This window comes from Caenorhabditis remanei, chromosome I, assembly GCF_010183535.1.
Source record: "Caenorhabditis remanei strain PX506 chromosome I, whole genome shotgun sequence".
In the NCBI taxonomy this organism is placed as follows: domain Eukaryota; kingdom Metazoa; phylum Nematoda; class Chromadorea; order Rhabditida; family Rhabditidae; genus Caenorhabditis; species Caenorhabditis remanei.
This window is the reverse complement of record NC_071328.1, coordinates 14,850,414-14,876,299: the sequence shown is the minus strand read 5'-3', so window position 1 is coordinate 14,876,299 and position 25,886 is coordinate 14,850,414. Positions and strand designations below refer to the sequence as shown.

The 25,886-nt window shown below is 41.2% G+C and overlaps 1 protein-coding gene across 1 annotated transcript in view; it reads left to right on the top strand.

Annotated features, from left to right (window-relative positions):
• Positions 1–25,886, top strand: part of GCK72_003222 (uncharacterized protein) — a gene marked incomplete at both ends in the record, with an annotated part of 53,024 nt that overhangs the window by 24,362 nt on the left and 2,776 nt on the right. Inside the window, 13 exons of the mRNA XM_053723895.1 lie at positions 183–332; positions 1,063–1,250; positions 2,902–5,226; positions 6,099–7,132; positions 7,975–8,441; positions 12,429–15,254; positions 16,276–16,607; positions 17,639–18,543; positions 19,502–20,421; positions 21,656–22,057; positions 23,067–23,448; positions 25,265–25,377; positions 25,534–25,653. Coding sequence (XP_053592540.1) covers positions 183–332; positions 1,063–1,250; positions 2,902–5,226; positions 6,099–7,132; positions 7,975–8,441; positions 12,429–15,254; positions 16,276–16,607; positions 17,639–18,543; positions 19,502–20,421; positions 21,656–22,057; positions 23,067–23,448; positions 25,265–25,377; positions 25,534–25,653 — 10,164 coding nt within the window. The remainder of the gene's footprint in view (positions 1–182; positions 333–1,062; positions 1,251–2,901; positions 5,227–6,098; positions 7,133–7,974; positions 8,442–12,428; positions 15,255–16,275; positions 16,608–17,638; positions 18,544–19,501; positions 20,422–21,655; positions 22,058–23,066; positions 23,449–25,264; positions 25,378–25,533; positions 25,654–25,886) is intronic.

Below are 25,886 nucleotides of genomic sequence, written 5' to 3'. Positions count from 1 at the left end.
TTTTAGACCACAAAACGTCTGAAAATGTGAAAATTTTGCTTTTTCAGATGTAAAACTATGAGTTATGAGTTTAGGACGTTTGAAAGTGCATTCTCATCATTTTTCAGTCTATAATCACAAATATTAGGCCCCAAAACACGTCTGAAAATATAAAATCTTGAAATTTTGCAATTTCTCTACAGGAAAATGTGACGCAAGTCGTCTCGTTCCGTGAAGCCGAAGTTAACGATATGATGGGCGATTTGACACGTTTTCGACAGGAAATATTCACAACTCATCTCACATTCAATCCGAATACTCAATCAGTCGATGCGGCTAGCAAGAATGTTCAGGTAGGCGTGGAATCTATGAATCAGGAGAGAAAGCATGGGAAAATTGTGAATTTAAGATTTGTTTTTATATGAATCGATTCAGAAATCCAGGGAATGTCTTAAAATCAGTGTCTGAAACGAGTTATGAGGTCTCAAAGTGTTAAAAATCGGTCTTGATTCTGGAAAATTAAGTTTTTTTCAGATGGAAATTTGGTTTCTGAACCGAAAATTGTGTCTTTCAGCTCAAACTTGTTGGTATTTGGGCTGATTATGATATTTTTTCAATCTCAAAATCTGTAATTAGAGTTTGTGAGCCAAAAAGTGAGCCTTCCAGCTGGAAATTTGGTTTCTGAGCTGAGTTTTGTGGTTTTGACTCCAAAATCAGTGTTTTGAGCCGGAAATTGAGCTTCTGAGCCAACTATTATCAATTTTTTTAAACATTTCCAACTGAAAGACTCACTTTTTGGCTCATAAACTCAAAATACAGCTCAAAAAAACTGAATTTGAAGTACAAAACGGTATAATCAGCTCTAATACCAAAAAGTTTTTGCTGGAAAATCCAATGATCTCGGTTTAAAAACCAAATTTTCCAGAAGCGAGGGGCGATTTTTGGCACTTTGAGGTCACATAACTCGTTTCAGACTGATTTTCAGACATGGCTCCAGGGAATTCTGTCTTTTTTATAGCTTTATGAATCTATTCATATCAAAATCTCTCAACTTTTTCACACCTAAAAATCTGAAAATTACAGAAAATGAAAGAATCGCTTGACTCGTGGCGTGACAAAATCAAGGAACGACTCGACGCAATCGACCAGTTGTGTCGTGAAGAAGGCGATTCGATGACTCCCGAACAATATCAAGCACTTCGAGAAATGAGAAGACAGTTGGCTGATGAGTATGAGACTGTGCTGCGAACGGTCGAGGGAATTCATACGACGTGAGAGACGATTTTTGAGGAGAAAAGCTGAAATTTGGTTTCTGAATTCGAAAATTGTATCTTATAATGTTTCTGACCTCAAAATCTGTTTCTTAGTCTTAATTTGAATTTAGCAGGCAAAAAGTAAGTATTCCAGTTGGAAATTTTAGTTTTTGACCACAAAATTAGTTTTTGAGCCGAAAATTCGAGTTTTTAGGTTCAAAAACGCATTCTTAGACTAAAAAATGAGATATCTAGTGCAAAATGGACTTTTTGAGTTTAAAAACGAAATTTTCAGCCTAAATTAGATTTTTTGTCTTTTTGAGCCCAAAAGATCAGTCAAAAGTATAATTTTGAGCCAAAAAAAACAGCTTTCCGAGCCGAAAATTCGAGTTTTTAGGACTAAAAAATGAGATTTCTGCCGCAAAATTGACTTTTTGAGTTTAAAAATGAAGATTTTAGCTTAAGTTGAGCTTTTTTGTCTTTTTCAGCCCAAAAAATGAGTCGAAAATGTCACTTTGAGCCAAAAAATTATGTTTTTAGGTTCAAAAACTCATTTTGAATACTGAAAAATGGGACTTCTGACTGAAAGTTGACTTTTTAAGTTAAAAAATGAAATTTTTAGCTTAAATTCGAGGTTTTGTCTTTTTGAGCCCAAAAAAGAGGTTTTCGGTCAAATTTTCAATAATTTAACTTGAATTTCCCCGATTTTCCATCTATAAATCGATGAATCGCTATATGATATGCAAATAAAATCGCGTGGGAAAATATGGAAATTTCGTCCACTTTTCCCCCGTTTTCCCATCACTTTCCCATCCATTTCTATCTCTCTCTCACCGGTTTCCTGACGGTTTTGTATTTTATTTCTATTATAGACATTTAGAGAGAGAGAGAGATAGATCATATATGTAGAATAGGCGAGAGATAAGTGAGTGAAGAGGTGTTCAAGATTGCCGTGCATAGATAATATACATATGCATTTATTGATACATGTAGAGGTATATGAATGTGTGCGCATCGTTTATTTGTTGGCATACTCGTGTTATTATGGAAAATTCGGGTTTTTTGGGCGGTTTTTTGGAAGATTTTGATGGATTTTAGGGCTCTTTGAGCATTAGAAATGTGCAAAATGTCGAAAAATCACAATTTTAAGCTTAACATAGTCGAAGAAATTCATTTTTTTTTAAGCTGAAAATGATCATAAAATCCCATTTTTAAGCTCAAAATAGTTTAAAAATTACATTTTTAAGCTGAAAATGATGGTTTCTGAGAAGATTTTGATGGATTTTAGGGCTTTTTGAGCATTAAAAATGTGTAAAAGAGAGTTAATCACTTTATTTTAGAATAGATTTGCTTAAAATGGAGATTTTGGGTTGCTGGGGGTTACTGTAGCGGTTCTTGAAGGATTTGTACCTCTTTGAATCGATGTATACTTTCGACATTTCCATAGTGAATTCTTCCGAATTTTTGACAGATTTCAGTCTCAAAAATCTCAATTTTCAGCTCAAATATTCAAAAAATGACAAATTTCAGCCATTTTTCAGCCTAAAACTATAATTTTTGTGCATTTTGAAAATCTAGTTTAGTTCTGAAACTTGAACAAATTTTCAGATTCTCAGATTCCTCTTTTCCTGCTTTTCTCTCTTTACCAGTCAAAAATTCTCATTTTCAGACTCAACATCCTCTCATCTCTACTCATCGAATTCTCCTCCCTCACATCATCAATGCAATCATGGATGACTGATAGAACACGTCTCGCCGGTGACATTCGTCACAAATCAGGGGATTCTCAGAAGTCTGACGACGCCAGATTCGAAGCGAAGTCTCTGATGGAAGAAGTGATTCGAGAGGAGTCTCGTCTCAAAACGATCGGCGCCTCGGTTCTCCGCATTGAACAAGAAATCGCTGCGATGTATGATGACGTGCGAGCGAGTGGATCAGATGACGTGCCGAGTGGAATCTCAGTTGACGAAGTGCATGAGACGAGACGACGTGTGGAAGACGACTATTCTCAACTTCTTCGTCAATGTCAAGATTTGATTCAATTCCAGAATCGAGTTCACGCGATGAACGACGAGCACTCGGAGCAAGCGAGACGAGCGGACGAATGGCTTCAGACGCTTCAGAAAGAGGTAGAAGACGTGGAGACTCAACGGATTCCAGATGACGATCGAATTCAGCGAATCGAGGAGTTGAATCGAATGGCGGCAGGAGGATCGTCGCAGTTGGACGAAGCGGAATCCGCATCCAGACGTCTTCTGAATGCACTGGAAGGCACTAATGTGGCGGATGACGTCCGAAAGAGACACGAGCAGTTGGCGAATTCTAGAAGAGAACGTCATCAGGGAGTGATCGATCGTCTCCAGCAGAATATGATGGAAGCGGCGTCCCGGAAAGCAGCCGCTGAAGGTGTCAAACAGGCGGTGGCGAATTTGAAGGCGTGGAGTCAGAAGACGTCGGAGAAGACGAAACGACCTGTAGAGCTGCCACTGACAGAGATCGCATTGCATGAAGCGCGACGCGATGAACAAGTGCTTCACGGAGAGATTGAGAATCGGCTGGCACTTGCTGAGGAGTTGGAGAAGAAGGCAGAAGATGTCGGGGATTCAGAATCACTCGGGGAGTTGCATGAGGTGAAGAGACAGTTGAAGAGGAGTAATTCGGATTTGAAGGGACATCGAGACAATATATTCGATGCGATCAATGGATTACAGACGGTGAATAGTGAGGCGGAGAAGTTGGCGAGATGTGTGGACGCTGCTGGAGCGAAGATTCGGAATTCAAGACTGCCGGAAGCGGAGACAGAAGTTGGACAGCTTCAGAATCAAGCAGAGAATCTCGAGAAGATCACGAAGAATCTCTGTGATATCCCGAATGTCACTCAGACGGAGCCGGTGATTCAGAAGACGAGAGATCTCCGAAGACGTGTGGATTCATGTGCCCAGGAGTTGGAGGCGAAGAAGGGAAAGGCTGCGGAGCTGGAATCTCTTGATGCGGACTTTGAAGGTGCCAAGAATCAGTTGACGAGTTGGATTGGAGCGTTGGATGAAGAGATGAAGGCGCTTGAAAAGGTGTCTATCAACCGGGAGAAGCTCGCGGAGCAACGGAAAGAGATTCAGGAACTGGCGGATAGACAGCAGGAGGGACACTCCAAATTGGACGATTTGGAGGCGATTGCGATGAAAATTAGTGGAGCATCTGATGAGAACAAAGCTGGAAATGCACAACGACAGGTTTCGGAGCTCTCCGGACGACTTCAACGACAGGCATCGGAGCTCAAGGCTCGAGGTGATAAGATTAATAAGTTGGACGGGAAGGCAACTGCTTTTGTCGACTCGGAGCGCGCGGTGTTGGAGTATATGGAGAAGAGAAAAGAGCAACTCGAGGGGCTCCCAGTGCCGGTGACGAAGGAAGGTGTGAAATCGCAGTTGATGGATTTGGAACGGATGGATAAGAGTGGACGGGGAGAGCAAAGACGTGTTGAGGAGACGAGATTGTCAGCGAGAGAATTGGGAAGAGAGGCGTCGATTGATACGGAGGCAATGGAGATGGCGACGAAGGAGAAGAATCTGACGGATCGATGGGATGAGCTTGCGGATGCGTTCGATGAGGCAAGAGAGAGAACGAGGAATGCGGAGAAGGTGTTGGATGAGTGTGCACAGATTGAGAAGTGGATTGGAGCCAAGAAGAAAATGGTCGAAGCGATCGGAGCACCGAGTACTGATCAAGCGGTGGCCAAGTCGCAGAATGGACAGATTCAACTGATGAAAGCGGAGACGGAGGGCGAAAAGACGACGTTGGAAGCGGTGAACACGTTAGCGAATGAGCTGATGTCACGGGCGGCCGATAAGCAGAGTGTGGAGGAGTTGATGGGGAAGATGGATGCGTTGAATCGGAGATGGCACTCGTTGGAGAGTGGATTGGATGAGAAGGCGGAGAGAGTTGAAGAGGCTGCGAAATTGGGACGAGAGTTGAGGGAGATTCAGAAGGAGTTGAGGTAATGTTGACGAAAATTCGGGAAAAAATAACGAAAACGCAGTCTGAAACTATAAAAGTTGAGTTTTTCGACGCAATTCTGGCTGAAATTTTCAGTTTTTTTTTCAACAAAAAATATTATAGCTTTTGACTTTTCAACCGAAAATCATCAAAAATTGCTCATTTTCCTTATTCAATATAATCAAATTTCAATATTTTTGTCTGAAAATCATGATTTTAAACTATTACGGTTTTATATTGAAAAACTAGGAAAATGTAGACATTTTATGTCAGAAAATGTCGAAATTCTGCAAAAATTTAGTGATTTCATCGATTTTTGAAAATTTATATTTTTAATCAGGAAAATTAGAACATTTGGAGTTTTTCGGTCGAAAAAGTTGGAAATTGTGACATTTTCTCTTAGAAAAATGCAAAAATATGCAAAAATTTAGGAATTTCATGCCAAAAAGTATAATTACCAAAGAGTAATGGGGAAAAAATAGATTAGATCATTTTGAATCAGGAAAATGGGCGACTTTTGGAAATATTCAGTCCAAAAGTCGAATTTTCTGTCGAAAAATTGGGAAATTTCGACATTTTTTATCTGAAAACTGAGAAAATCTGAAGTTTTCGGTGGGAAACTATGTTTGAAAAAAAAAATTTTTGTTGAAAATCGGGTAAAAAGTTGATTTTCAATCCAAAAACCTGATTTTTTTGAAATTTTGGATGAAAATGGCTCTTGTCGTTTCTGATAATAAGAGAATTCGAAAAAGAGTCGAAAAAAAAGTTTTTAGCTGAAAAAATCGATTTTTATAGTTTCAGAAGGTTGTTTTCAGCAAAAAATGGAAATTGTTGTAATATTTTTTCAATTTTTCAAATTCATTATAATTTCAGAAAAGAGCTCAACGAACTCGAGTCGAATGTGGAAAAAGCGTCTCGCATGTCTCCAAACGATATCGGTGACCAACTCGCCACTCTCGATTCGCTCAAATCGCGTTTCGGCGGTGTCGACAAAGCGCTCGGCAAGCTGAAAACAATTCTAGAGGCAACGGAAGATCTGGAAGTGGATGCAACGAATCGAGCTGAAATTCAAGAGCAACTCGAGTCGACGCAGAAGAAGGCCGACGAGTTGGAGAGGAAGATTGAGAATGTGAAGAAGGCGGCGTTAAACGCTCAAAATGAGGGAATGGAGTTGGAAAAGAGGCTCGACGAGCTCATCGGAGTCGTTAGTTCCGCTGAAAATGAGTTGGAGCAAGCGGCGCCGATAGCAGCGGACTCGCAGAAGCTTCTGGAAGACTCCAAAAGAGCGGAGGCTCTGTTCCAGCAGCTTATAGATCACGAAGGCGATGTTTCCCTGTTAAGAGCAAAAGTCGCCGAGGAGCTCAAGAAGAAACCAGACGCCGAGTTGAAGAAAAAACTGGAATTGTTGAATTCGAAGTGGCCGAAAGCTCTCGGAGCAGCCAGAGATCGCAAGGATTTACTCACGAAAGCCGGGGAGTTGGTGAAACAATTTGGGGAGTCGGAGCACGCTTTGGAGCAACGTCTTCAAGGAGATCAACAAGAACTCGATGGACTTTTGAATTCAGAAGACCCGGAAGCGTGTGACGCGCTGAAATTGGTGGAGATGACGATGGCTCGTCGTCTGGCTGACGTTGATGCCCTTAACGCGATCATGAATCGAATCGAGGCGGCGGCGCCCGGACCGGACGCCAATCGACTCAGAAGACGTGCCGAGAAACTCGCTGATGACGTCAAATCGATGGCGAAGAAGGCGAGGACGGCGGCTGCGGCTGCTCAGAGAAAACACGACTTCTCTGCGAAATTCGAACGACTTGTTGACGAGATTCGGCAGTTTTCGGAGAATCAGAAGGCTAAAATTGAAGAAGCCGTTGAGAAGGATCAGATGAATGGCGAGAGAGTACAGTCGAGTGAGTAAAACGCGTCAAAGGCGCGCCAGATCGATATAATCGAAGTAAAAACTCGTTGAGGGCGCGCCAGAGTCATAGCAACTAAGTGCAAAAACGCGTCAGATAGATCTGGATTAGTGGGCGGAGCTTAATTAGGCCACGCCCACTCTCCTTTATATTGTTGGAAATGGGCGGAGCCTAATTTCACTCTGAAAGTAAATCTCAATTTGTGGGTGCAGCTCAGACTTAGGCCACGCCCACTTTTTGGAATCTGTAGGAAAACGGTAGTTAGGCTCCTCCCCCTTTTTGATGTGGGCGGAGCTTAATTAGGCCACGCCCACTTTTTCAGCATTCTCAAATCACAAATATGTTTTGGAAAAAAGAGAATATTGACTTTCAGCGCGTCAAAGACGCCCCAGCTAGATCTGAACAAGTGGGCGGAGCTCAGTTAGGCCACGCCCACTTTTTGGACCTGTAGGTTTACGGTAGTCATAAAAGTTAATTAGTGGGCGGAGCTTAATTAGTGCCACGCCCACTTTTTCAGCATTTTTAAGTCACAAATATTTTGTTGGAAAAAATAAGAATCTTGAGTTTTGACGCGTCAAAGACACCCAAATTAGCTCTGGAATAGTGGGCGGAGCTTAATCAAACCACGCCCACTTTCAGTTTTTATTAGGCCACGCCCACTTCAGAAAGTTACAGTAGCCATACCTAAGGATCTATGATCTAACTACAGTAACCTGACCCTAAATTTTTAGAATCCAGCTACAGTAACCCGATCCTAAAAATTGTTTGATCAAGATACAGTAACCCGGATCCTAAATTTGCTGATTTTCTGAAATAATCCTTTGGAAAAGTTTCAGAACTCAACGAGATCGAAGACTTCTGGTCGCTGAAATCGCGTGAACTCAAAGCAGTCGGCGACGAGATCAAAAAGGACGGCTGCTCCCCGGATGACGCTCAAAACGTAGATCAAAAAATTGGCGATCTCCAATCGGGAATTGATGAGCTTCTCGCGATTCTCCATTCACAAAGTGATCGATTGGCTGAGAAGAAAGAGGCGGCGGATCAAATTCAGGCGGAATCTCAGAAAGCGTCTGCGAAAATCAATTCGCTCGTCGCAGAAATCGCAGATTTGGATCCGATCGGACGGAGTCGTGAAGAGCTTCGAAAACAGAAGGAGGAGATTCTGAATCTGAATGGAGATCTCGATTCGGCACAGACGAAAGTGATAGAGCTCGGAGCTGAGTGGGAAGCGGCGTTGGGTGCTGGAATTGTCACGCAACCCGCTTTCGAAACGAATCGAGCGAATGCCGATGAGTTGAATAAGGTGAGACGCGTGAAAGGCGCGCCAGATATTTAAAAAATCGAAAATCTATGAGAAAAATGTATTTATTCTACAGATTTTAAGAGATTTTCGGAACAAAAACTGGAAATACTGAATATTTCGGGCAAAATTACTGAAAAATAAGCATTCTGAGAGGTGTTTCTAGCTTTGAAATGCTGAAAATCCCGAAAAATGTGTGTTTTTTTTCCAATTTGTCACAAAAATCGCCGAAAAAACTGTGAAAATCAATTCTAAACATGAAAATTCAAGTGTTTCTAACATTATAGACCTGAAATTGAATCTGGCTTTGCAATTTTTGTCTGAATTGCTGCAAATCGGGATTTCAGTCTCGAATTCGAGAGAAAAATCTTCATTTGGAATCAATTTTTGGAGTTTCTTTTCCAGAATTTCTACCAGAAATTAAGTTTTTCTCTGAAAATTTTGAGACATTTTGATTTGGATTGGGTTACGGTAGTCTTCGAGCAGGGATGTGCCTATGGAGGCGCTTTGGGCGCTGAAAGATTTCAAAGTGGGCGAAAATGCGACGAGAGATAGTGTGTGAAATCGAGAGAGTGTGCCTGCGTCTCTCCATTTCGCACACTCTTTCTCGTCGCATTTTCAAATTTCGGCTGAAAATGAGAGGCGCTCAACGCCACCCGGGCACATACCTGTCTTCGAGTCAAACAGCCTCTAACTAGGGAAGGATCCCGAGTCGAGATGGAGTTACAGGTCGAGATATATATCACTAGAACGGAAATTTTGCGCTAATTTCAAATCTGTATTTCAATTTTGCTGAGCGATCTCGTGCAAAAAGTTATTCACGATTTTGTGGCTTTTCGGTGCAAAAATAAACATTTTCAAGACACCCGAAATTAACGTTTTTCTGATTTTTTTCAAATTTTTTTGTGTTGTACGTGTATTTCCAATTATGAAGATTGCATTGTTTGTGTTGGAACTGTAGAAAATTTTCAGACAAATTTTTTGTAGATGCGTCATTTTTGAAAATTTAAGAAACTCCACAAAATTTTTTCTGAAAATATATTCTGAAATCAAACTATGCAAAAATCATCTTTCTATCCGTACTCATACGTACAAAACAAAAAAATATTTTAAAAAAATGAAAAAAACGTTAATTTTGGGAGTCTTGAAAATGCTAATTTTTGCACCGAAAAGCCACAAAATCGTGAATAACTTTTTTCACGAGATCGCTCAGCAAAATTGAAATACAGATTTGAAATTAGCGCAAAATTTCCGTTCTAGTGATATATGTCTCGACCTGTAACTCCATCTTGACTCGGGATCCTTCCCTTGTTAGATGTGTTCCTAGCTTCGAAATACTGAAAATCTTGAAAAATGTGGTTTTTTACTGAAAACTTGTCCAAAATAGCCCATTTTTCACGAAAATCGCCGAAAAAAACTGTAAAAATCAACATTTAAGACCTAAAATTGAATCTGACATAGCGATTTTGTCAGAAAATACTGTTAATTCGAGAGAAAAATCCTAATTTGAACTCTATTTTTGGAACTGTTCCAAAATTTCAGCCAGAACTTGAGTTTTTGCTTAAACGTGTTTCTAACTTTGAAATGCTGAAAATCACGAAGAATGTGGTTTTGTGCTGAAAAACCATTCGAAAATAGTCAGTTTTTCACGAAAATTGTTGAAAAACTGTGTTTCTAACATTTTCTACCTGAAAAAACCCTAATTTTGGCATGAAAACCTATTTTTGGAATCCATTTTCGGATTTTTTCCAGAATTTCACCCAGAAATTGAGTTTTTCTCTGCTTACTGGACAATCCTAACACAATTCGTTACGTGTTTTGACCTCCTCATGACATTGCTGAAATTCTTGTTCCAAAGGTCCCTGGCACCGTCAAAATACTTTTTTTTTTTTGACCCCCGATATCAAGTTACCTATCCCCTAACCTCTAGTCGTTTTCTTTTAAAAAAGGTCTATTTGCAGAAAAAAAAAGAATGTAACATATCTCAGTGTCTATCTGTTTGTCATTAGTTAGGTACTTGAGAAAAAAAGAAGAGATTTATTGAGAGGAGAAAAAATAATGGGTTCGCTGATAAAATAGGGAGGAAAACTGGAAGTTCCGGGGAAAAGATGAGAAAAATAGCGATTTTTAGCTGAAAATAGCAAGTTTTAGGTAATGTTCAAAATTTTTGGGCTGAAATTTTGAATTTCAGACTTATAGATCTGGAAAATCTGAAAAATGGCAAAATTCAGATCTGAGAATCCGTAGATTCTGAAAAATCTAGAATTTCGAACCGTCCTTATATAAAAATCTGAAAATCTTTTTTCAGCTAATTTTTACTACTTTGCGATCAAAAAAGCCGAAAATTCGGTATTTTCACTCCGAATGCTAGGTTTTGATATATGTTTCCAGTCTATTCCACCCGAAATTGTTATAGCATATCAATATCACTTGAAAAATCTGGAAATTTTGAGGTTTTTTTGCGGAAAAGTGAAGATTGTGAGCATTTTTCTGTTTTTGATGCTGAAAAATGCCGGATTTTTGACTCTAAATTGCTGATTTTCAGCTATTTCCGAGCAATTTCAGTCAATAATGTTGTCTTGATTTTTTAGATCATTTAATCTGGAAAATGCGAATTTTTAAATCTAAATTGCTGATTTTCAGCTATTTTCCTTGATTTCCAGCCAAAAATAAGTGTATCATACACCGCCAGACGCCATTCCAATCAAAATCGAGTAGTAAATTTTTATGATAATCACTACGAGAGAGATAGTGTAACATAGAGGGGAGAAGCGTTTAATTGTTATATTCGTGTTGTGTCGACGAGTAATCAAAACAAGTTAAAACGAGACGAGATAGTGTAGGAAAGAGAGAGAGAGAGAGAGAGACACGCAGAGAGAATCAGCTGTTGAAGGGGGCGGAGCCTAGGAGAGAGCGCGCGTTCTTCTTCTTCGATAAGTTACTTCTCTATCTCCTTCCCAACGTTTGATATCCTTAATGAATGATTCCTGACATTTCCTTTGAGAATTCCAGTCGTTTATTCAATGACGCGCTGACTACGGTACCTGTCGTTTTGCTACCCATTTTTTATTATGAGGTAAGAGAAAGACGAAAGAAAAACGCTAAAAATTGATGGGAAAAACTCATGTTGACGGCTTCAAATTGGGGATAAAATTCGAGAAATTCGGGTTAAAATTAGAGAAATTTGACTGGAAATCGGGGTTTTAGGCATTGAAAAGGCATTGAAAAAGGCATTGAAAAAAAAAACTGAAAATTTTGAAAACTGTTTTCAAACTGAAAACCCTGAAAATCTTGGAAAGTTTTGACTGGAAATTGGTGTTTTAGGCATTTCTATAACTTTCCCAAATTGAAAACACTGAAAATTGCAATTTCGAGCTCAAAAATGTATCTGAAAAGTTTTTTTCGAGTTTAGAGCGAAAAAAACCACTGAAAAATGCTACAAATTTGAGACATTTGAATGGAAATTGTGTTTTTAGGCATTTCTATAACTTTTCCAGACTGAAAACGCTGAAAATCTTGCATTTTTGAGCTCAAAAACATTGAAAAATGCTAAAAATTTGAGACATTTGGTTGGAAATCGGGGTTTTAGGCACTTTTCCAGAGTTAAAAAAAAGTTTTTCAGCCGAATGCAACTTTAGTTCGTTAAAAAATGAATCTGTATGACTTTTCTTGAGATTTGAGCCCAAAAAAAGCGGAAACTGAAGAATTTTGAGTGAAAATAGAACTCTTTTAAACTGAAAACCGTGAAAATCTTGAATTGTTGACTGAAAATCGGAAAAAATTGATAACAACGCTTACTTACGAGCTGAAAATCATGAAAAATCTCAGTTTTTCAGAAAAAGTTTACCGACTAAAGTATGAAATAAGCCTAAAAGGATTCAAATTTTCTCAAAATTGAGTATTTTTGAGACTTTTAATGCTGAAAAATATGAAAATCTAGATATTTTAATGCAGAAACCCAGCAAATTTCTATATTTTCAATATTTTCAGCTCGCCGCCCGCGCCGGAAAACGTTTGGCTCAACGTGAGAAGAAACTCGTCGAAACCGAGGCAGAAATCGATAAACTTCACGGCGATGCCGATGAAATTGTCGGAGCACTTGGAGCAATCTCATTAGATGAATCGATTCAGAATACACCATCTCAACAGCTTCAAGACCCGAAACAAGTTGCGGAAAAAGTGCGAAAGTTGAAGGAATCGTTGAAACCCGTCGGCGAGAAAATGGATTCGTTCAATTCGGACTGTAAATTGATGATCAAGACGGCCGGACCGGAAGCGGACACGAAAGAATTGGATTCGCTGTTGAAGAGAGTCGGTGACGCCTACTCTGACGTCGTCGGCAAGGTTTCTGATAAGGAGATGACAGTGGATGCGGCAGTTCAGCAACAAGGAAAAGTGGAAGACGCGTATCGAGCTCTGTTGAATTGGCTGGAAGAGACGGAGGAGATGATGGAGAATCAGAAGAAACCGTCTGCTGATGCGAAGGTCGCCAAGGCTCAACTTCATGCGTATGAGGTTCTGATGAAACATGTTGAGGATAAGAAACCGAGTGTCGATGGATTCAAAACGATGATTGAGAAGATGGTGGAGGGAGGTGGAGCTGATGGATCTGACAGGAAAGCGTTGCTCAATAAGAATCAAGAGATTGATGATCGTTATAAGGAACTTCTGAATTCTGCTGTTGATCGACAACGGAAACTTCTAGACGCTGTGGACTTGGCTGAACGTCTTCAAGAATTCACGATTCCCCTTGATCAATGGCTCATTTCCGCTGAAAAACGACTTCAGGGACTTGCAAAAGTTCCGATTACGGTAGAAAAGGCGCAAGAGATGCTCGGGGAGCAGGAGGCGCTGCAAGAGGAGCTCGCCTTGAAATCCGATGATTTAAGCTCGATTTTGGAGTTGGCGCCGATGTTGGCATCGTTGGTCTCTGTGGAGGATGCGAATGTGATTAGTGGACAGGTGGCACAGTTGGAGTCACGAGCGAGAGCACTGGATGCCGGGATTACTAATATGAGACCGTTGCTTGAGAGCTTCTTGCAACAGATTCAGGACTTTACGCTTGATGAGGAGGATATGACACGATTCGTTGGGGAGACAGAGATCAAGTTGAGTGATTTGGATGAGCTGCCGATTGAGCCGGATGACTTGGTGGAGCAGACGAATATACTCGCGGAAATCGCTGTTTCGATAGCTGATCGGGATGAGATGATGGCGAATATCTTTGAAGTGGGGAAACAGTTGGCGATTCAAGGGGAACCGGAAGAAGCACTGATTGCACAGAAAAGACTGGATGATTTGAAGTTTAGATATGCGGATTTGATGACGTCGGCGGATGAGAAGATAGCACTCCTGGCCAAGGCAATCCCGCTTTCTGAGGGTTTCCATGATGGATTTGACAATGTTATGCAAGTACTGGAAGATATGGATAGAGATCTGCAGACGATAGATGAAGAAGATCCGGATACCCAGGCAGAATTGATATTCCTTCTGGAAGAAGACATCTCGCAGAAGATTCGCCCTGGAGTTGATGATCTTACTGTATTATCAACACAACTTCAGGCGCTTTGCTCTGCTGACAAGGCGGATGAGTTGTTTGCCAATACGGTGGCGATGAATAAGTTGGTGAACTCGGTGGCGGATAGAGTTGCACGACGAGCCGAGAGAATTGAGATGGCGTCGAAACAGTCGAGAGCTGTGCTCGATGATCTACAGTATCTGATAGAGTGGTTTAGTGCGGCACGGGAGAGGATTCTGGAGGGAGCGTTGCCATCGTTGGATTTGGAGTGTTTGAAGAGTCAGTTGAAGCATCAGAGGATTATAAACGAGGAAGCCGGCGCCAATAAAGTGCAATTCAGAAATGTTGCGGGAGAGGCGAAGAAGGTGGCGAGACAGTTGGGAATGGAGGGAAATGAGGCGAACGATAAGATCTCGGACACGGTAGACGAGGGGAAGGAGTTGGTGGAAGAGGTGATGTCACTGTGTGCGGATCGAACGGAGACACTGGAAAGAGCACTGGCACTCATGGAGCAACTTACGGCTCAGTTTGATGAGTTGAATAAGTGGTTGGATCAGATGGATGGAGAACTTCAAGGAGCAGCGTCAGTGACCACTGCGACGCCGGCTGCGGAGTTGAGAGAGATGCACGATCATAATGAGGAGTTGGCGAGAAGTGTGGCTGCGTATCGACCGATTATAGAGGGATTCAAGTCGGATGTCGGTGCTCTGGAAGAGATTCTTGCGGAGGATCAATCGCCGTTGTTGGAATCGGTAGCTGGGGAGCTTGTACAAGGATATGAAGACGTGAGGGAGGCGGTGAGAGCGAGAGGACACGCGATTGATAATATGATGGGAGCGACGATTGGATTCGGAGAGCGGTTGGAGACGTTGGTGGCGAATCTGCAAGGAGCAGCTGATCGGTTGAAGGAGAACGAGGGGATATCGGCGGATCCGAGTGTGTTGGAATCGAGGCTAGCCGAGAATCGATCGATTGTTGAGAGTTTGAAGGATAAGCAGAATGCGTACGATGCGTTGAAACAGACGGCCAATGAGTTGCTTGCGACGGCGCCAGAAGGCACTGGAGGTGATGTGGAGAATAAGTTGAATCGGTTGGATAAGTTGTGGAAGGAGATTGAACGAGAGGCCCTAGACCGAGGAGTCGTACTTGAAGACGTGCTTGAGAAGGCGAAACACTTTTGGAGTGAACTTGATTCGTGTCAGAAGGCTGTCGATGATTTGAGGAATCGGCTGGAGTTGGTTGAGCCCGCCACGGGACATCCGGAGCAGTTGGAGGAGCAGCAGCAGATTATGGCGCAGGTGAGAAATTCGGGTGGTTTTGAGCTGAAAAAGGCTGAAAATTGGAGCTAAAACAGTAAATTTCGCTTGAAAATTCGAGGTTTTTTGCTGAAAATCATGTTTTTTTGAGCTGAAAAGGCTGAAAATCGGAACTAAAACAAAATTGGTTTAAAAATTTGGAATTCAGACGTATTTCTACATTAAAAAGTGCATATTTACAGTTCGAAAATTGTAATTTTGACTGAAAAAACTGAAAATCGGACCTAAAACACTATATATCTGATTGTGAGCAAAAATCGAAATTTCCGCCTATATTGATAAATTTCGGTTGAAAATTCTTCAAAAATTTGCAATTTAGACGTAAAAATGAGTTTGGAGCCGAAAAAGTACAATTTTATGGTTAAAAACATGCAATTTTGATTTAAAATTATAGTTTTTGAGCTTAAAAAGCTGAAAATCAGACCTAAAACACAGAATTTGAGCCTATTTCGGTAAATTTTTGTCTGAAAATTCAATGAAAAGTGCATTTTCTGGCTCAAAATGGACAATTGCAGTTTAGACACAAAAATTCATATTTTAGACGTAAAAAGTTCAGTTTTATAGTTCAAAAATTGGAGTTTTGACTGAAAATCTGGATTTTCTGACCCCAAATTAATTTTTACACTTTCAAAAATTGTTATTTTTGAGAATTTCATACCAAAATTCGTCTAAATTTAACCAAATTCCGTATGACAGTGAAAAAGATAAGAACGCGTCAAAGACACGCCAGCTGCTGATCTTAAGATTACTGTAGTTGGCAGTATCTGGATATATACGTTAATTTTTGAGTTACTTTTGAAAACGCGTCAAAGGTGCACCAGACTCGAAAAACACATTTTTATGGTCTCTGGCGCGCCGTTGACGCGTTTTAAATTACCGAATTCGCCGTTTTTGCCAATCTGGGGTGCCTTAGACGCGTTCAAAACACGATTTTGACGGAACTTTCAGTCTCAATTTCATCAAATTTCAGCCAAATCCTCTAGAAAACTCATTTCTCTTCCAGGTGGCAAACGAAATGGAACGAACACGTCCTCGAATCGAAGCACTCAGTATCGCTGGCCAACAACTCGCCGGCTACGTTCCAGACGACGAGAAGGCTGTAATCGAGAGTCAAGTGGCGAATGTACGTGGCGGATTCTCGACGATCACTGGATTGTTTGCTGAGAAAAAGAGAGATTTGATTGCGGCGATGGAGGAGGCGATGGCATTCCACGGAGACCTTCAATCACTTATGAAATGGTTGGATACGGCTGAGGGACGTCTTCTGAAGATGGCACCCGTTGAACACGCGAAACAGATGACAGAGATTGGACACATGTTGGATGAGTTGCATAGGTAAATTTGATGTTTTTTGAAGAGCCTGGCGTGCTTTTGACGCGTTTAAAATAACCTAACTCTCAATTTTCTGCTAGTCTGGCGTTCCTTTGACGCGTTTAAAATGACCGAATTTTTTTTTTGAAGAGCCTGGCGTGCTTTTGACGTGTTTTAAAAATTCAAATCGGGGGAGGGGGGCATCTGGACCAGGGCTGTGCGAAAAAAAGTTTCCGAAAAATTTTCGAAAAACTTTTTTTTCGAAATCTTGGTACCGAAAAAACCGAAAAACTTATTTTTTTCGAAAACTTCGGACCGAAAAAACCGAAAAATTCGAAAAAAAAAGTTTCCAGAAAATTGTCTGCAAAATGTGTTTTTCGGGCCAAAAATCTTGAATTTGTGTGAAAACTGTAAGTATTTTGTAGAAAGACTGATAGAAACCTGTTTTTGAGTACAGAATTTCAGGAAAAATCGAAAAATCACTATTTTTGTAACTTATATTTGAAATTTTAGGAGAAATTTCCAAAATTTTTCGAACGGTTTTTTCGAAAATTATCCGAAAATTTTTCGTCCGAAAAACTTTTTCGAAAAGATTGCACCGAAAAATTTTTCGCCGTAAAATTTTTCGGAAAATTTGGCCCGAAAAATTTTTCGCCTCAAAATTTTTCGAAAACCACCGAAAAACCCGAAAAAATTTTTCGTCCGAAAAATTTTTCGCACAGCCCTGATCTGGACAGAAAGACAGACGAATATCCGGACATCTGGACAAACAGATTGACAGATAGACATCAGGCGGACATCCGGACGTTTAGATAAAACAGACAGATAGACAGTTAGGAGAGTTGGCTAACGAAAAATTGGGCGGGGCTTAGATTTTGGACTCCTGACTGAAAATGGGCGGAGCCTAATTTCAATTAGAAAGTGATTGAAAAAATGCTAAATTGACATGTCCACTTTTAAAACTAATTTTCAAAAAATAGGGCGGAGCCTGTCTAGACTCCGCCCCATTTAAGTGATTTTGACTGATTTTCTGAAATTGTTTCATTTTTTTTCAGATTCAAAGACGAAGTGGACGAACGAGGAGTGGCAAAAGAGCAAGTAGTCGCGACGGCTCTCCAACTCGCCGCCGACGCCCCGCCCCATTTGGCAGCTACCGTAAGACAACCGGTGGCCGAGTTGAACGGAAGATGGACTCGTCTGAATGCGGCACTCGCTGAAAGAGAGCACAAATTGGAGAACTCGATGCTCCAAATGGGAAAATTGGCGGATGCGATTGCTCAACTCACCGCTTGGATGGATAAGACAAAGACGACACTCCGAGAAATTGCTCCACCGAAAACAGCGATGAATTTGAGGGATATCGAGATTGCTCAGTGTAAACTCGTCGTGTTGAGTAACGACGTTCACGCGCATCAACACAGTGTGGATACTGTCAATAACGCCGCTCAACAATACATTCGGACATCTGGAGCATTGGACGCTGAAACTTCTGAAAAACTCGGGGAGATGAATGTGAAATGGGAGGAGATTCAGAAGTTGTTGAAATCGTTGGCCTCTGAAATTGAGATATCGAAGAAAGAGGCTGAAAATGTGGGCGGAGAAGTGGAGAGATGGCAGAGATGGTTGGAGGAAACGGAGGCGGCGCTTCAATCCACGAAACCCACTGGAGGATTGCCGGAGACTGCCGAATTTCAGTTGGATGAGTTTAACGCGCTCAAACAGGACGTTGAGACGAATTCACAGCCATTGGAGACGCATTTGACGGCGACGGAGAGATATTTGAGAGAGGAGGAGACGCAGGGAGAAGACACGTGGCTCGCCAAAACGCATGCGACGATGAAAACGAAATGGAGCAAGGTGAAAGAGTTGCTTGTGGATCGAGAGAAGAAGTTACAGTTGGCTTACGAGCAGGCTGTCGCGTTGGAGAACGCGTTGAACGATATGGAAGGATGGATTGTTGGTGAGTTTTGTTGAGGGGTACTGTAGTCCCGGATCTAGGATCGGAGCACATGATAGAGGGTACTGTTGACTCTAGGGGGCAGAAATCCAGGATAGGGGTACTGTAATCTAGGATCGGAGCACTTGGATAGGAGTACTGTAGCACTGGATTTGCTTGCTGTGATCCAGGACAGGGGTACTGTAGTCTCAGGAGGCAGAAATCCAGGATAGAGTTACTGTAATCTAGGATCAGAACACTTGGATAGAAGTACTGTAGTCTAGGATTGAAGCACTTGGATAGAAGTACTGTAGCGCCGGATATGGTTACTGTGATCCAGGATAGGGGTACTGTAATGCCAGGAGGCAGAAATCCAGGATTTTCCAGCTGAAATTTGTCTAAAAAAGCGGTTTTCTGCCTGAAAATTGAGTTTTTGGCAAATGATCCTGGATAACGGTACTGTAGCCTTAGGAGGCTGCAATCCAGGATAGGGATACTGTAATCTAGTATGAAAGCTCAGAAAATCGGAACTAATATACGGATTCGAGCCTATTTTGATAAATTTCTGATGAAAACTTGCTTTATTGCTGAAAATCGACATAATGGTGAAAAGTTTTGCGATTTAGACGTATTTTTACTGTAAAACTGGTTTTGTGCTGAAAATCTGCAATTATAGTTTAAAAACAACGGAATTTCAACCGAAAATCATATGTTTTAAGCCAAAAGGCTGAAAATTGGAGCTAAAACACTCTTAAGTGATAAATTTCGGCTGAAAGTTGGAGCTAAAACACTCTTAAGTGATAAATTTCGGCTGAAAGTTCTGTGAAAAGTGATTTTTGGCTGAAAATGGACATAAGATGTATCAAAATGTTTTTTTTAGCTGAAATTCCCTCCAGGAATGTTGATTTTACAACGTTTTTCCCAGTTTTTTCTTTAAAAATGTCTCAATTTTCCTTTAAAATTTCTAAATTTTTCCTTCCAGACGCCGAACGAAAACTGACAGACCTTCCACCAATCTCACGTCTTCCGGAACTCATCGAAAAGCAACTATCTGAACATGAATCATGGATGGACGAAGTGGCTGGAAGAAAGACATCAATGACACAACATCAAGCGTCGGGCGTCCGAATGCAATATTATTGTGAGAAAAAGGACGCAATTCCGATCAAAAATCGTCTCGTTTCACTCAAACATCGCGTCGAAAAGATCGCCGGACGAAGTGCCGAACGTGCGAAACAATTAGCGACGACACGAGACGAAGTGGCGACGTGGCAAGATGGGCTCCACGAGTTGGAGCATTTTGTCGCCGACGTGCTCGAGCGAATCGCCGTGGAGCCTGGAACGACGAGTTCGTTGGATAAGTTGAAGGCGAAATTGGAGGAAGTGAAAGAGGCGCAGAGAGATGTGACAGGCAAACAGACACTGTTCGATGTGACGAGAAAACGAGGGATCGGATTGGCGGAACGGGCGACACGATCGGAATATAAGCAGATTGCGATGAGCAACGAGAAGATGAGCAAGAGATGGAATGAGATGATCAAGAAGTTGAGGGATCGACTCAGGGAGGCGGAGCAAGCGGTGTTGGAGGGCGGAGTCTTCGAGGAGTCGATGAACGATTTGGAGACGTGGGTGGATGAGGAGTTGCAGAGATATCAGGAGGCGGAGCATCAACCGGTATTCGGAGATATCGATGTAGTGAGACAGTTGGTGGATGAGGAGACGAGACGGGCTGCCGAAAGAAAGACGAAAGAGAATGGGGTGAAGACGGTGGTGAAGAAGGCGGACGCGTTGTTGGCTTCGGGGGTTGATGAGAAGGATTCGATAGCGCAGGCGAAGGAACGACTTGTGGAGAAGTGGCAGAAAGTGGAGGAGGCTGCTAGACAGAGAGGGGATAGTATTAAGGTGGGTTACGGTAGAAATTGGATCCTAGATCCTAGGATACTGTAGCCAGTTGGATCCTGGATCCTAGGATACGGATACTGTAGGCATTTGGAGCCAGGATCCTAGGATTAGAGTACTGTAGGCATTTGGATCCTGGATTCTAGGATCCTATGATTAGGATACTGTAACCATTTGGATCCAGGATCCTTGGATTAGCATACTGTAGGCATTTCGTTCCAGGATCGTTGGGTTAGGATTCTGTAGCCAGTTGGATCCTGGATCCTAGGATCCTTGGATGAGGATACTGTCGTCCTTGGATCCTGGATCCTTGGCCTTGGATACTGTAGCCAGTTGGATCTAGGATCCTGGGATTTGGATACTGTAGGCATTTGGATCCAGGGTCCTAGGATAAGGATACTGTAGGCATTTGGATCCGGGATTCTAGGATTAGAGTACTGTAGCCAGTTGGATCCGGGATTCTAGGATTAGGATACTGTAGCCATTTGGATCCATGATCCTAGAATTAGGATACTGTAACTATTTGGATCCTGGATCCTAGGATAAGGATACTGTAGGCATTTGGATCCAGGATCCTAGGATTAGAGTACTGTAGCCCTTGGATCCAGGATCCTAGGGTCATAGATTGAGGATACTGTAACCCTTGGATCCTGGATTCAAAATATCGTAGGATTACGGTAGCATACTGTAGGATAGCGAGGATAGCGAAAATGTAGGATAGGGTCACAAAATTGTTTGGATGGGTTACGGTACCTTGGATCCAGGATTCAATGAATTTTGGATGAGATAGCGATTCTGTAGGATTACGGTAGCATACTGTCACGAAATTGTTTTGATGAGGGTACTGTAGCCTAGATTTGTAATTTAAAAAGATTACGGTAGCTTGGGAATCTCGGGTACTGTAGCCCTTGGATCCGAGGGATTCAGAAAAAATTGGGGATTACTGTAGCATACTGTAGTACACGGGGTTTAGGATACAGTTCTAAAAAACGCGCTCTACCGTATCGATTTTATCAAAAAATTCGATTTTGTGTGAATTTACGCCGTAAATCGACACTGAGACAGTTTTTTCGATTTTTTTTTGGCAAAAAATTCTCCATTTCGAACATAATTTGAATTTGGTGTGGATTTACGCCGTAAATCGACACTTCGAAGGAAAATTTTTCGATTTTTTGTCTAAAAATCCACCTTTTTTTGTGTTTGTGGATTACTGTAGGTACAGTACTCATTTTTGCAGGAAGCCGAACAAGCGGCTGAAGAATTCGACGCGAAAACGCACGCTCTGCTCGATTGGCTTGCCGTCGAAGAGCAAAAGCTGAAGAGTGCCGGATTGAATGACGTCGAGACGGTGAAGGCGGAAATGGACGAAGCGAAAGAACGATACGACGGATGCCTTGAGAAAGGAGACGAGATTCTGACAAAGTGTCAACCGTCGGCTGAACCAATTCTCAGAAATTGGATGAGAGTTGTCGAGGCGAGATGGAAAGAAGTGAAGGAGAAAGTTGATGAGAGAGAATTCGCACTTCTTGAAGATGAGCAGAAGGCTAAAGAGCACAATGAACAGATTCAGAAGTTGGCGAAATTCGCGGCTCAGAAGAGAGAGGAGTTGAATAAGATGATTGAGAAGCCACCGGCTCAGGTAGGGACGCCGCGAAAAAAGGCGCGAAAAATGGATTAAATTGCAAAAAAGTGGGCGGGACTAGCTCAAAATTGAGCGAAAATTAGAGAGTTGTGTGTCAAAATTGCAAAAGGGGCGGAGCTTAAGGCATTTTCGAATCAGAAACAGGCGCGAAAGTATGATGACCGGAAACAGCTGAAACGGACTGAGAATCGCTGAAAATTGCAAAAAAGTGGGCGTGGCTTGACAAGGCACCGCCCAGTTTTGGCACTTTCGTAGTTGGAAATTAGCCTATATTAACTAAAAACGGGTTGTGCGGCAAAACTGCAAAAGGGGGCGGAGCTTAACTTTTGAAGCATTTTCAAATTAGTTTGAAACGGCTCTGAAAATAAGTTGAAAAATGAGTCTAAATTAACTACAAAAAAGGGGCGGAGCTTATCTAGGCTTCGCCCCTTTTTAACCAAATTTTTACGGTTTTCCATCTCAAAATGGGGAAAATGAGCTGAAATTTCAACGAAATAGCAAAAGCCACGCCCATTATTGACCAAGATTTAAAAATGCTTCACATATTTTCTATTTTGTCACTTTAAGGCTCAAATTTGAGAAAAATTGAATGAATTCCGTTTTAATCCGCCCAAAGACTATATGTGCGGCAAAATTGCAAAAGCTGCGGGGCTTAATTAGGCTCCGCCCCTTTTTAAGCCAATTCGGGCAGTTTTCCACTTCAAAGTTAGGAAAAAGCTGAAATTTCAACAAATTTTACCAAAAATTTGCTGAAAAAGTGGGCGGGGCTTGACTAAGCCACGCCCACTTTGGGCACTTTCTCATCTCAAAATAAAGAAAAAGCTGAAATTTCAACAAAATTGCCGAAAGTGGGCGGGGGTTATCCAATTTTGACCATGAAAAGTGGGCGGCGCTAAATAACCTTGTCTCCGCCCACTATTGTTTGAAAATAGGCGGAGTCTATCTGCTAAGCTCCGCCCCCCCCCATATCTCTCTCTCCCTAATTCACCGATTTCTTTTCTTGCAGGATCTCGAAACAATGGAACAAAATCTCCGCGAATTCGGCGAACTCGATTTTGAGCTCCGCGAGCAACAGCCAGAAGTCGACGCGGCGTGTAAAGCATCGAAAAAGGGCGGAGTCAGGAATGCGGCTGCAGAAATGTTGTCGACGGAATGGAAGAAATTGTGGTTGGATGCGATGGGATTGCAATCGTCACTCGACAATCAAAAGGCACTTTTGGAAGAAATGAAACGATTGGAAGGATGGAAATGGGAGGATTGGAAAGAGAGATATGTTGAATGGAATGATCATGCGAAGGCGAGAGTCTCCGATTTATTCCGACGAATTGATAGACTTCATACTGGAAATGTGCCGAGACAAGTGTTCATTGATGGCATTATTGGATCCAGTGAGTTTTTAGCTGAAAATGACTGAAAATCGCTCAAAAAGCGGTTAAAACTGACGGAAATTGACTGAAAATGGCTCAAAAATGAGATTCTAGACTTCTAAAATGCTTAAAAGCTGCATAAACTGAGCTCTAGCAAACGAGCAAATTTTCTATGTTTTTTCGCTTTTTTTCCGCTGAAATTGGCTGAAATTGACTGAAAATTGTTCAAAATCAAGATTTTCTTAAAAGTGCAAAAACTGGGCACTAGCAAACGCGCTCTACCGATTTTATCGAAAAGTTCAATTTTGTGTGAATTTACGCCGTAAATCGACACAGAATTCGATTTTTTTGTTCAATTTTTTAAAAAATGCTCGGAAAATGCTAAATTTCGAACAAAATTGAGTTTGAATGTGAATTTACGTCGTAAATCTACACCAAATTTGATTTTTTGTTCATTTTCATGTTCATTGATGGTATTATTGGCTCCAGTGAGTTTTTGAGCTAAAATTGACTGAAAATTGATCAGAAATGATATTTTCTTGAAAATTGCGAGTTTTTCCAACTATTTTTCAGCTAAAATTGACTGAAATTGGCTGAAAATCGGTAAAAAATGAAATTTTTTCAAAATCAGGTTGCAAACGCGCTCTATCGAAAATTTCCAGTTTTTTGCAGTAGAGCGCGTTTACTTTAGAATTTTCAAGTTTTTGAAATGAAATCCTCTTTTTTTTTGCTAAAATTGACTGAAATTGACTGAAAATAGATCAAAAATAAGATTTTCTCAAAAAATCCTCCGATTTTGTGTGAATTTACGCCGTAAATCGACACCAAATTTAATTTGTTTTGATTAAAATTTGACGAATTCGATTTTTTTTTTCATTAAAAAACAGATTTTTGAAATTTTAATGATTCCGAAAAATTCAAAACCTTTCTGAGTTACGGTACTAATTCCCATATCTGCTTGACAGTAGGCTTACCGTGGGTTACGGTACTTTTCCGATTTTCCCCTGAAACCTGAAAAGGGGCGGAGCTTATTTCCCCCCGGGTTACGGTACTTCTGGGTCCCCACTTCTCTCGACTTTTCCTCTGAATTTTAGACGTAATTCCCAATTCGACAATCGTCTATTCGAGTAAGTTATAGATGGAATATCTCATTTATGGAATGAAAAAAAGTTGAAATCGGTATAAAAAGTAGGCGTGGCCTAGGATCCGACAACTCGGCTATTTTGGGGAAAAATTGAATTTTATTTCATTTTTCAATGATTTTTAAGCGATTTTTCGGGTTTTTTTCGCGGAAAAATGGTGCTGAAAATCGCTATTGGCTCAGCGTTTTTCTCACAACTACGCCCCAATGCAAACTAGAGAGTATCCGGTAAGAGAGACGCAGAGTTTTACGCCAAAAAATGAGAAAAACTCTGCGTCTCTCTCTCACCGATTCTCTCTCGTTTGCAATGGAGCGCAGTTGTGAGAAAAATGCTGAGCCAATAGCGATTTTCAGCATCATTTTTCCCCGAAAGAACCAAAAAATGAAATTTAAATTTCCCTTCGATGGCCGATGGTTGTCGGATTCTAGGCCACCACTTCATACCGATTTCAAGAATCTATGGAATGTTGTTTTCTCTCTTTTTGGTTTGCAACTCCTTCTTCTCTCTATTTCTATTCGATTTCTCTGTGTATGCAAGTGCGCTCTACCGTAATTTTTTTTGAGTGTTTTCTGTATCTCTCTCTCTCTTCTATACTCTATTCTATTCTTCCCTCGGTTTTGATGAGTTTTTATGTAAAAATGTGCATTTTTGATGTATTTTTTTGGATTTCCGCCCCCAGAATGTGAAATTTTCAGAATTCCCAACATCCCGACTTGAAATGGAGAAAGTCGCCAATTTGTTCGACAAAGGCGATGGAATGATTAACGCGAAAGAGTTCATAAATGCACTCCGATTCGATTCGGCTAATGTAAGTCTGAAATTTGACTGAAAAAATTCTGAAATTCGGCTGAAAAAAGTCTGAAATTTTTTGGCTGAAAATCTGAAGTTTTTTGGCTGAAAATCTGAAATTTTTTTGGCTGAAAATCTGAAATTTTTTGCCTGAAAATCCAGATATGAATTGCAGAGAAACGCGAAGCCACAAACCGACACTGAGAAGATTACCCATGAAATCGAACGACAGAAGAAGACGTGTAGTTGTTGTACACCGTATCAGATTGAGAAGATTTCAGAGAATCATTATAGAGTGAGTTTTGGCTGAAATTACAGTATCCCTTGAGAGTTTGGTGTGGATTTACGTCGTAAATCGACACAAAAACTCGAGTTTTTTGGCTGAAACAGCGGGGATAGCGAAGACAGCGATCATGTAGGATTACGGTAGCATACTGTAGAAATGGTTTTGATGAGAGTACTGTAGCCCAGATTTGGAATTTAAAGAGATTACGGTAGCTTGGGAATCTCGGGTACTGTAGCCCTTGG